Below are 12,939 nucleotides of genomic sequence, written 5' to 3' on the forward strand. Positions count from 1 at the left end.
TAAGGGCAAAAAGACCAGAACGCCTGCTGTCATATAGTGTCTTTTAGAAATACAGGGAAGTTGCACCCATGAAATATCAACAATGTGATTGCTTATATAACAAACTTAGCACTCTAGATATCAGTATGGAAGGGGAAGATTCTATAAGATCCAACATCTTCATGGAGAACTAAAGCAATCAATGGTTGCAGAGAAAGAAGAATCAGTTTTCTTCAGGGACAAATTTCCTGATAAGTTATCTAATCCCAAATAGTCAGCTCTAAGCAATACAAAAGGGCTTGGTAGGGTGTGTGTGTGTGTGTGTGTGTGTGTGTGTGTGTGTGTGTGTGTGTCTGAGACTATGATACTTCAATAAAACTGCATGAAAGGGGCACATTTTCACACTAGTTTGGTTTCTCCTGGCAATCTGGTAAGGAAAGCAAAGCGTGATGTTTTTAAAATGAAACCTCTACTTCTATAAACTTTCAGAATGGCCTCCACCAGAAAGATCTATGGTACTAGAAAGGACATCATTTATTGAAGAACAGCAAATAAATTGAAGTTTCTTGGAACCTGAAGCTTTCCTCTTCAATAAACTCCCAAGTACTTGTTATCTGAACCACTTTTAAGAGAAATCTTGCCCAGCTCTGTGATGCATGTCTCTGCTTTTTGCAGTGAGGGAGCATTAAGCATATATCTCTTAAGAGCTTCTGGCCATCAACTTTCCTCAAAGAAGAAAGCAGAAGGCAAATAGGTGAGGAAGACTGAACAGGAAAACAAACACTTGGTCTTTTCTGTAAATCTAGTGATACATGTGCACTGAATAAAAAGTAAGAAAGTAGAAAGTGGGGTCTGGTATTGCTCAGGCAGGAAGCTGAATGGGTGATTCAAAACTTTTCTGGTTCTTGTCCTTCTTGCCTCTGTAGAAAATATCAAGGCATTGGTTTAATTAGCTGACTTGAATTGTCACAGTAACTCACAGGACACCAGATTATACACTTAATATGGATTATTTAATTTACTGCTTTCAACATCTCCATGAGACAGACACAGAGAAGACAACTTCTTTGAGACATATTCTTTTATTATATTGGATATATATAATATATAAATAAATAGCATTGATATTGGACCTTTTAATAGTAAACTAAGAGCAAACAGAGTTTCTAAGTCCAGCCAGTAAATGACAAAATCATTTTTTTCTATCATATATCTTCTGGGTCTTCATTGACTTCCCCCAAGGAAATGCTATTTTCATGTGTAAGCAATAATATAAAAAGATGACTTTTAATTCTCCTGTAACTATCTTCTATGGTTAAACTTTGGATGGACTGTGGTGATTAGAATCCTATCAATGGCATAGGAACGAGATTCTTCACTTATTTAAATAGGATTGTGCACAGTTAGACCAATTTTTAAATGCACAGGAATTAGCTCTGCTTATTGATAGAAAATTCCCTTTTCTTAGCCACAGTAACCTGAATTGGCTATTCTCAGAGAGATGACAGGCTGCCTTAACTTAAGGACAAGTTCCTGTTCTGTCACTTGGTAGAATTCTCTCAGCCTCCCTCTGTATCCATGATGCATGAATGTGTTAGACAGCTTTCCATCACTATACCTACACATTAGAGAATCAACTTACATAAGGAAAGATTGCTCACTTTATCTGGCTTTATTTTTAGAGGATTAAACCAGGACTGCCCCTGTTGCTTTAGGTTCTACATCAAGACAAGTCTGTACATCACAGCAGGGATGTGCAATTGAGCAATACTTTCCCCTTCTTAGCCAGTAATGAAGCAAGTGTCTTCCTCCCTATCCAGAACACTCCTACAATGACCTAAAGACCTTCCTATAGGATCTCTTAGAGCAATGGTTCTCAACACATGGATCACGACTTCTTTGAGAGTTTCAGATATCCTGCATATTAAATATTTATATTATGATTCATAGCAGTAGCAAAATTACAGTTATAAAGTAGCAACAAAAGAATTTGTAATAGGGGTTACCACAATATTAGGAGCTATATAAAAGGATGACAGCATTAAAAATATTGAAACCCATTGTCTTAGAAATTCTACTCCCTCTCATATCACTAAGAGCTATGAAAGAAGCTGTTAGCACATGAATTTGGAGAGATGCTAAATTAAACAGTAAATTCTAATGCCTATCCTCATGATTTACCATGGGTGTATATCACTACAGCTATAGTACATATAAACCCACACATAGGACTTCAAAGCAATTCTTGAGAAGAAATAGCATTCTGTAGGAAAGAGAAAAGCAATTGATTATCCAGTACCAAAAGTTCATCCCTGAAAATATACATATGAGTAACATTACTCAGACAGATCAAGTTACATTTAAAAATATATATGTAGATACTTACACATATATGTGATATAATAATTAATGAAAAAAGTACCATGGATTTGAAAGAGAGCAGGGAGAGGTATACGGGAGGCTTTGGAGGGACAAAAGGGAAAGCAGAAATGTAATTTTATTATAATCTCAAAAATAAACAAACAAGAACTAAAAATAAGTAAATAAATGTTAAAGAAAAACATTTTGCATGTTTAGATTAAAGGTGAATTCTAATATCTTAACATTCATTTAATGTCAACATTTTTATGTGAGTCTACCAAAAGAAAATGCCTGATTTTTGTAAAACCACCCCATTCTCTAACATATGTTGGGGAATATTCATTTACAGGAGTCCATAGAGTCAGTAATCAGTGTCTCAAGTCCTGAAGTTCCTGGTGAAGTTCTAAAAGCTGAATAATTTCTATCACATGTTTAAGGCATTAACACAATTGTGGATTTCCTAACCACTCACCAATAAAAGAATATCAGGCTTTCCCACCAGGGCCAGGGCTGTGGAGAGCTTCCGTCTGGTGCCCCCACTGTAAGTGGCCACAGGCTTGTCCACATGAGATTCAAGGTGCAGGCGCTTCACCAGGTCTGCAGCAACCTGGAAGAGAGAAGCTTATCCATGAACCTTTCTCCAGGAGGCCTACATGAGCTGGGTTGCCCTCTGACTCCTGCTTTCTCCCATCATACCAGTATTCCTTTCACCCAAACAGAGGACCAGAGGCCTTCCTCATTCCATTTCACCTTATAGAAAAGGAGCAATGGATAAAGAACAGGGAGAAGGGGCTTCTGTGTCTGAGGACACTGAGAATGGCCAAACACAGTTCTGGAAATCCGAGGACTCTGAATCAATGCTGAGTCTAGATGTCTAGATTAATATCCACATTCAGGCGAGTAGAATAAAGGGGACCTAAAGGAAGGCTGAAAAGGAGCTGGATAGAGAAGAAACAAATTGAGGCACCAAAACCTCAAGGGAAATAGCACTTACATAGTATTTAGCTTGGGAAAGGTGGGACCAGCTCTTTGCAGCTATAGGAAACTATCCAATCACTTTATAAGGATGAGACTTCATTCACCAGAACTTACATAGATCCTCAGTCACTAGGGTTAGCAGTGAAGCCCTCACCCTCAGGCTCACAGCTTCTCTTCTCTCCATCATCATACCACACACTCTTGACAACCCACTTACCCTTAAATATTAATGTAAATCTCAGTTCTCCCTGATGCACACCAGCTAAGTCTCTAAGACTACACTTAGGTTGGTCTTCCCCAGGATAATTTGCCTTAAACAATTTCTTATCTTCAAGATGTCTATTACATGGGAACCAAGTTAAACATTTTTTTATTGTTTCTATCTCTTTGTGATATATATATATACAAGAATATATATATATTCTTGTATAGATAAAAATCTATATTAATTGAGGTTAATGCAGATATAAAGGCAGGTCTGTTTTTGAGATATAGTAGTATAACAAAACTAGTGAAAAACATATATAAGTTCAAGTTTAGAAGGACAAATTCCATATGATTGTGACAGCTGATAATTATGTATTTTAAGGCACTAACTAAAACAGCTAACATACATACTTTTTTGTAAGCATATAAAACTTAGGGCTATAATATGATAACTATAATATGTTACAAACTTCAAAACATTTTGGATCATAACATCTTTAACCTAAATTATTCTGTCTGTATTGTGTGGCTTCCAGGTAATTTAGAAATTGAACTAGAAGAAACAAGCATTGATCCATGGTCAAACAGTGTGACTGGAGGGAAATGAAGGCACACAGAGTAAAACTTGAGTAGAAAAAGCCATCTCAAGGTTAATCCTTTGTTCTCAGTGAAAACATTCAAGCCCTTTTCTCCAGACTGCCTCACAGGGAACATCCCTTTTCCTGTATTCATTCAGCCCAATTATGCCAATTAAAATAAATTGAATAAAAGCCTTTCTGAGCAAATAAAAGCTTCAAAATATTTTATCCAGGATTAGAAGACAAATGTGAATAACTAATTGGGGTACTGCAGCAAAGACTGTTAAGACAGAAAGCCTGTACTGCAGGGATTAGAAAGAACCCATGGTGTCCACGGAATCACAAAGCAGAAGTAGAAGCAACGTCCCTGGTGATGTTCATATGCAAGATGGAGGGAGGAAGCAGGCTCCCTACGAGAGGAAACCTTTGCTTCAGTGAGCACCGCTGGAGTTACACAGATATTTCATGCCTTTTGAAACCACAAACACAAAAGACTCGCAAAAACAAACAGAAATAGGGAAAGTGAAAATTCTGGGTATCTTTTCAGAGTTATGAAAACGTTCAAAACATGCATGTGTTATGAATTTTTATTGCAATAAAATGCATTTTATTCAGAAGAGGAATGACAAGAAGCTAATGTAGGGGAGAAACAGCAAAATACTGACAAAGAGTCCTGGATTTATTGCAATGCACTTCAGAGTAAATACGTTCTTAATAAATTTGCCAAATGCTGTTGGTTATTTTTATGAAACCAGAAAATGGTTGTCATATTTTCTTAATTTTACAAAAGGTTAAGTAGCACAGACTACAAATCCCAGAGCAGTTAATCACGGGGAAGATCCCAGAATGTGCAGGAACAAATGTCTGATCTAATGCTCTGTGAATGTCACTTTCAGAAGATAACTGAAAATGATCTAATGAGACACATCTTGTCACCATCTTTTCTGCAATTGGCACCCCTATCAAAATAATGGCAAATGTAATGCCCTAGAAATCAAGGCCAGTAAATGCTACCTAGACCCCCAAAACATCATAAGCCACAAAATGTCATTGTTATTGTCGCACAATCAGAAAATGTCATAAGTTACAAGATCTTATGCATGGGTTTTGTTTTTTTGTTGTTGTTGTTGTTTTGATTTAGTTTTTGTTTTTGTTTTTTTCTCTGAAAGCTCTAGAAATTGTGCTGCATTTAGAACAGAAGACTGGGACACGTTATTTCCATTGCTCAGGCTGCAGCACATTCAACACACATTAGAACTTTGGGGAATATCCAGTAGACAGAAAGATTATTCAGAAAAGCATGCATACTCATCAGATTCCTGAGCCAACTTGCAGGTGTGATGCCCATATCAAAACTGTTCTGTGAAATGCACAATGAAAATGAGACACTGAGCAGGGAAAAGGAACCAAACATTTCCCAGGGAAGGCCATCCTGTGACCATCACTCTGCCATGGATCTCCTAGTGATTCTCTTGCACTCAAAACTTGGCTCTTCCTAAAATTCCTGGCAAATGGGAAAAAGAAATTTAAGATGCAAGTCTCATCTACAGAGAAGATGCTGGAAGCAACACTTAGAAGCATTTCTAGAGAAATGACTAGGTATTTATAAAGGTAAGACCAGGAAAGGGCCTAGTTCTATGCCAGAGAAAATCAAATGCAAATTTCACCAGATTTCATCCCCATTAGAAGTTTTGTTTGGATATATTAGCTCAGGAAATACTAGAAACTTCTCTTACATATCTTCTCTAGCATCCCCAATTATAACTGCATTCCTGAGCCATTTGGTGATGATGTGATAATAAACATTTCACCAAACTGGTCAACTGACTACAAGCTTAAAATGCACCCTCTGTACAAAACTGTACATTATGAACAACAAACTGGAAATTGGCCATTCAACATGCAGAACCTAGATTCAAGTCAAACGAAGGGGTAGCCTTTTCTTGCCTGAGTATGTTGCCTGAGTATTTGAGAAGTTGCAAGTGTAAAGAACAAGGTCATAGCTAGAAGATAGTAACAAACTTGAAGTAGATGGATCCAGTTCCTTAGAGTACAGGCAGACCACAGCACAAGGCTTCAGCTGGAGAATAAAAGGAGTTAGTGCTATGAGGGAGAGGCAGAAAGGGCTCTTCAGCAATCATGGGGGTCTCCTGAAATCATAGAACACAGGTATTTATTCTTCCATGGACAAGGTAAAAGAGAACCAGTTTGAGTGTCAGATATAGAAGGAGGGGAAAGTGCCTCTTTTATCTCCATGGCTCCAGGATTGAACTGGGCCCAATTTACTGGAGCACAATGGAAAGTAAATAAGAAAAGTGCCAGGCTACAGTAGCCTTATACAGTTTCTGCTTCCTTGACCATATACACCAGAAACTCCAAAAATAATCCTGATAATGATGGTAGAAGATATTTTGTCCTAGTCTGGTAGGAACCATCAGGATGTTGTCAATCAAAGTCTGATCTATAGTTACATGTTACCTGACCACTCTGGGTTTCATATTCTCCAATTGTAAAATCAGGCATACACCTCTTAACTGCTTTGTTCAGGGTAAGAGACAGACGTACAGAAAGACAGTCATGCATCATTTAAGGACAGGATGCATTCTGAAAAGTAAATCTTCAGACATTTCATCACATTGTCAACCTTAAACAACTCTCTTCCAATCCTGGGTAGTAGATGTTAATTACTGAACATGGATGTAACCTCTCAATAGAATCAAGAGGTATGGTTCATATATGGTTCATGAGGCTGTTTCCATGGTATATGGTCTTACTATAACCCATTTTTTATAAGCAAAAGTAGATCTACACAGCAAAAACCACATAATATAGTAAATATATATACTAGCATTATACACAGCAATCCTTGAAAGAATTGATGGCAGAGGCTTGTTACACCACTGTTACACAAGTGATATGCAGTGATGTAGTTGTTAAGGTGTGATGCCATCAAGCTACAGGGATTTTTTATGACAATTTTGTATCCCAACCATTATGAGATACATGGTAGATGAAACGTTAAGATATGGTCCATGGCTACATTAACTAGGTCATCATTTTATGTTATTTAATACTAATACCCCATAATAAGCACCTCAGAGTCCTGTGCTTATTCTATGTTTCAAATGCTCACACAATTCACAGTAGTGAAAAATTGGCTGGGAGAGGCACTATGTCCTTTAGGAATACATATACAATGTGCTGATCTAATAAAAACCACTGCATGAGCAAGTAGCAATTCATGAGAGAAATAAAGCTAGTCCCTAATTGCTGAGCCTTAAAGTAACTTCTCAGTGGAGGAGTTCAAAACACATACTGAAGGACAGTGGACTATCAGAAGGCAATTGCCTGGATGACAGAGAGCACCGAGTCTTATTAAGGGAGACTTTTCAGAGGTGCATTCATCCAGACAAAAGAGGCCAGCTTATAACCACTTGCCAAGAATCTACCTCTTCAATCAAAAACTAACAAGAGGGAGCTGACAGAGAAAATGCCTATTAAAGACTAAGCCAACAATTAGTGTTGGGTGCCAAGAGCTGTTTGAGTACACTTGTGGGTCGCCTGCAGGGTAGTTAGTTAGATGTGTCCATTAAGGTGGATGGTAGGTCAATCAAGGGTCCTGGGTCTGAACAAAGAAGAGGAGAACGTCTATCATGGTTTTGAAGTTATGGAGTAGAAACAAACAAGCAAACAAACAAAACCAAAGACTACAGTATTACAAAAACAACAAAGAATAAATTGTCATGGATCAGTGAGGGCAGTGGTTAGTCTACTGTGAATCCTAAAATGTTCCAACTCCTATAGACTCTTATTGAGGATACAATAATAAGGTCCACCTCCTTTTTCCTTACTCCATTTGTAGAATCAGAAATCTAGCAAGCACTTCACATACTTCAAAGAGGCATACAAAGGGTAAAATGTACCTTAAGTATTTTCCATTCTGATACATTCCTATTAGAAATGTCCTCTAATCTGTCTGTCAAGGCTATGAGCTCAGATCTATCCACACCTTCCATCAAGGGAAGCGGTAAGTCTCCACTGCCCCCTGCTTCATCCGCTCTCCATCACTCTCAGGCAGCATATGGGGAGGCCTCAGAGTTTTGACAGTTCTCACTGTCCTTCATTCTCCTAAAGCCATCCAGAAAACACTTTTGGGAGGAATATTTCTTCCTGTTCCCAATGAAGACATCTTCTCCAATAACTCCCAAGTTTCAAAAACACTGGCTAGTTTTACAGTTTCTGTTCCTAACCACAGCCATTAGGCCAGAAAGCACGTATTAATAGAAAGAAGAGAAAAGCTTAGGGATACAAAGTAAGAGAGGATATTATTTTTTTTTCACTTAGCTCCTTGTACAGGATTCCCCCACTGACACATTTTTAAATATAGAATACCAATACAAATTGTAATGTTGGAAAATGATTTTGCCTTTAACCCGACTGGTGGTATGACTTCTTATCCCGGGACAAGAGAACAGCCTTGGAGCTATAGCTGATTAGACCAGCATTTCTCAGTGGATCTTTTTCCTCTGGAAAACCCCAAGATTGCTTACCTCTGGAATGTACTGCTTTGGAATCCCACGGAGTCTGCAGTAGTATTGAAGATGTTCCCAGCCAGTCAAAAGCTCATCCAAGGCATCTTGCTGTGGACAGTAGCCAATAAGAATGCCCACTTTGCCTGCAGAAGCCAGATCCACCACATCTCTGCATACACAAATAAAACGAGCTGACAAAAGGCTTCAGGAATACATTATCAAACTATCCCTTAAATATGGCTGCCTCATCAATCCCACTATTCCTGTAGCTAACTAATTTTGCACAAATACTTTCACCTAAACACAATGAAAGGTATCAGAAAATGCCATGACAAAATACATATCTTTGCACATGAACTATTAAGTTAAAGGTAACTGCAAACCAGCAAACTGTGAGAAAGCTGCTGATCTCACCCCAGGTAATGAGCTCATAAACATTTCCCTTTGGAAAGGACATGCCTACTTGAGAAGACAGCTCTGCACATGCTAGTTACGGGGACTTACTCTAATCACCTAGAATCACAAGGAGAAGAAATTAACTTACCAAACACCTCTCCTTTTCAAAACTCGTCTCCCCACCAAAAGCTCCAAATCCCTTTCCTTTTGAAAAAACAAAACAAACAAACAAACAAAAAACCCTACGTATAAGCCCTATTCTAACCCACCAATTGATCTTCCTTCTCTCCTGCCTTTCCCTCTGTCTTTATTCTCTCTCTCTCTCTCTCTCTCTCTCTCTCTCTCTCTCTCTGACATTAATTTTCTTTGTGAAATACTTGTTTTTATATGTGCAATGAAGATGCTTTTTTGAGCTTATTTTCCAGGGCTCTAGCAGGGAAACTAAGCTAAGTAGAGGGCAAAACTGTGTCTTCTCCCACCTAGTAGCAACCCATGATCCCAGCACACTCAAGGGTTGGTGTGTGTGTGTGTGTGTGTGTGTGTGTGTGTGTGTGTGTGTGAACATATGTGTGTCTACCACTGAGTTTTATATTTAGCACATAATATGTGCCTAACAAATGACTATCATAGAATCTTCCCACAAAGAAACTATTGTAAATAAGGGACAGATCCTTAAAATTTCAGTTGAAGATTTTATAATTCAAATTACCTATAACAATTGTACATAAACTTGTATTGAGTATATAAAATGTAGAAAAAAAGAGTTAATTAACCCATTTGCAAAGGTCATGACAAATGCCCATATCTTGTGGTCCTCCTTGTTCCCATTGTTCCCATCCTGTGTTCCCATTGGGAGCAGCAGGCACCAGCATGACAAACTTTCTGTGACTGACCCAACAACCAAGTCCAGCATTTATGACAGGTCATACTTTGTTCTGTAGTTTTATTTTACAATGCACCAAATCGGGTATCCACCATTTATAAGACCATGAAGACCAATTTCACCCATTTAAATCTAATGAACCACCTTCTATTGTCTCTGCCAAACCTCAGGGGCACTGGTGTTCTTGTGTTCTATGACTTTATCTATGTCAGAATGTCCCAGGGCTGAAGGGACATGGCACAAGCATGGCACAGCTTCTTTCACTTAACAGTATGCACTTAAGTTTACTTCATACCCTCATGGATGTAAAACCCCAAATTAATACAGTGAAATTCATCTTCCAAGTAATGGTATGAAGAGGTGGCACTTTTGAAGTAAGAATTATGTCATAAATATCTCAGAAAAATGGGTAAGTGTGACCTTTAATAAGAATTGATCTGACTAACTTAAGAGTACTAAGAAAAGAGGCCATGAATTGAAAAAAGAGCAAGGAGGGGTATTTGTGAGGGTTGGGAGGCAAAAAGACTGTAAATATCCAATCTTAAAAATGGAAAAATAGATAAAAAATAATAATAAATGAGATATCAAGACATTGGGAAAGTGCTACTACTGAGTGCATCTGTGAGAGTATTTCCAGAAATGTCTGGTTCAAGGAGGCACACTTGGAACAGGGAGGTACCCTCCCACCTGCTTGAAGGCTAGACAAAACAAAAAGGCAGGAGGCAGATCCACCTTTGTCTCCCTCCCTCTCTCCTTTCCTGCCTCTCCTATCTTTTTCTCTTTCCTCTTTTTCCCTCCCTCCTTCCCTTCCTCTTTTCTTCCCTCTTCCTCTTTTCTCATCCCTTCCCCTCCTCTCCTCTTCCCTCACATTCTTTCCTGTTGGGAGCTGACTTTTAGCAGAAAGCGGCTAGATTGCCTTTGCAGCCATCTGGAACCATATACCCTGACATGAGACTTGTTTTACAACAGCCTACAACACCTGAAGCACACTCTGATAAGTATATTGTTTATCCCACATATTTTGTTTTGCTGTTTACTGCCCCCAGCTGCAAGGCGCACATGGTAGTCACGCCTGTAAGGCATGCAGTTCACATGCTGTCCACGTGCTATCTAGGCCATACATGCCTGTAAGGCGCACGTGCTATCCAAGCCTGCAAGGCACACAGTGCACGTGCTGTCCACGCTATAGATGCCTGTAAGGATTACGTCATATCCACACCTGCAAGGCACGCGCCTACAAGGCACGTGGCAAAAGCCTATAAATACCTCAGAATTCCCTTCAATAAGAGAGACTTGAGACTAGAGACTAGAGACTTGGTAAAAGACTTGAGACAAGAGACTTGAGACTGAATCACACCCTGTCTTGTCTCCATTCTTCACGTTGCCTGCCCCAAGAGCCCCACTCTCTCTCTCTTGACCAGAGCACTTAGCCCCAAAGCGTTTAGGCAGAGTGCAGGTTCACAACACTTTTCTTCTCAGAGCTAGCGCACCCTCTTCCTTCCACCCCTGGGCTTGAGAATGCTGAGAACACGCAAGGACTTTAGACAGAAGAGTTTTCAGGTGAGAGCGACAACATCCATTTCTCTGGATCTGAGTGTGAGGACATGAACTGAACCGTGCTACCAGCACTCTGAGTCTCCACTTTATGAATAGCAAAGGCTCCTCAGTCACCTGAGCAAATTCTCACAAAAGAACATATCTCCTCTCTATTCCATCCCCCTCTTCCTTCCTCCCCATTCCTTTCCCACCATATCTTCTCTGGAGAATTCTGACTGGTTTATTGTCTTTACAAAGAATGTGGAGGGTGGGGGATAACTCATAGTCTAGTTTTTCTTCCTACCATGGGAAGAGAGAGCAATGAAACCCCATGTCTGAAGCAGGGCATCTTCACCTAACTTGTGTCTGGTAGGACCTTCCTCTTACTCTACTGTTCAATAATGCTGTGCTGGTTATAAAGTCGCTTTCATGACTCCCATGGTTACTCATTGATCATTCTTGCATAGAAAATGAGACTGTCAAGACGGGATGTTCTCTTGGATTTGTAGTCTGATAAATAATAAATACATTGCACATCATGCCTCACCATGAGATATCTGTTTTTCCCATGCAAAAATGCAAAGGTTGAATGAAAATTTAAGTTTCAAGTATCCCTCTATATTTCATTACTAACTTTAGAAAACCATTTATATATGTGTGTGTCTATGTGTGTGTCCGTGTGTGTATTATGTATATATATTATATATATGTTTATGAATCTGTATATATTCATAAGCATATATTTTATATACATAAACATATTCACTATTATGTTTTATGTGTGTTTTCTACAGTAGCAACCATGCTATTTTAAATTCATTATCAGAGTTGAGGACAATCTAGGCTTTGTTTGTGTGGGTCTGTGTGTCTAAAATTTTATAATTAAAAAGAAATCAAATCCTTAACTAAAACTATTCAGAAAAGCCTTGGCCTATAAAACATTGGACAACTGGCTCAAATGCAGGACATATCCAGGTAAAGTTTAGCAGTTACAGGCATGTATCCAAACAGAAGGAACTCCACTGTGGTAAGTTCTCATCTTGCTGAAGCTCTAGACTTTGTAACAGATGAAGACAAGGTAGAGAAAATGGTTCCTGAGAGGCAGAGGGGATATGCATAGCTGTATTATTCTTTAGAGATGAAAAGGGGATGCAGTGCTACAGAGTCAGACAAAGATGGAAGAGTCCATACACCGGAGAAAAGGAAGAGAATATGTAACTGAGGCTCTCCTGCCTGGGAACAGTAGACATAAGAAGGAAATGAACAGCCTGGTACCCATACCCACCCAATGCAAAGCCCTCTTTGAAGTGGACTCAGTGGATACTGATGGAAATAGCAGTAGTAAAGGCATCAGCAACAATGAAACCTTGGCTTTGGAACTTAGGTTAGGAATTAGAGCTCATCAGTGTGAACAGGAAGAGGGAAATGGAAAGTCCAGGAGCCTGTTTACTTGATCCCAACGTTTGAGAAACGCAATGTCTTATAAGCA

At 39.0% G+C, this 12,939-nt stretch overlaps 1 protein-coding gene across 2 annotated transcripts in view; it reads right to left on the reverse strand.

The window, feature by feature from the left end:
- Positions 1-12,939, reverse strand: part of Abca13 (ATP binding cassette subfamily A member 13) — a 439,574-nt gene that overhangs the window by 46,875 nt on the left and 379,760 nt on the right. For both annotated transcript variants that reach the window (XM_076938134.1, XM_034509530.2), the window contains 2 exons: positions 8,654-8,804; positions 2,813-2,947 (listed from right to left, as the gene is read on the reverse strand). In XM_076938134.1, the coding sequence (XP_076794249.1) occupies positions 2,813-2,947; positions 8,654-8,804 (286 nt within the window). The remainder of the gene's footprint in view (positions 1-2,812; positions 2,948-8,653; positions 8,805-12,939) is intronic.

The sequence above is a fragment of the Arvicanthis niloticus genome, chromosome 7, assembly GCF_011762505.2.
Source record: "Arvicanthis niloticus isolate mArvNil1 chromosome 7, mArvNil1.pat.X, whole genome shotgun sequence".
Classification (NCBI taxonomy): Eukaryota; Metazoa; Chordata; class Mammalia; order Rodentia; family Muridae; genus Arvicanthis; species Arvicanthis niloticus.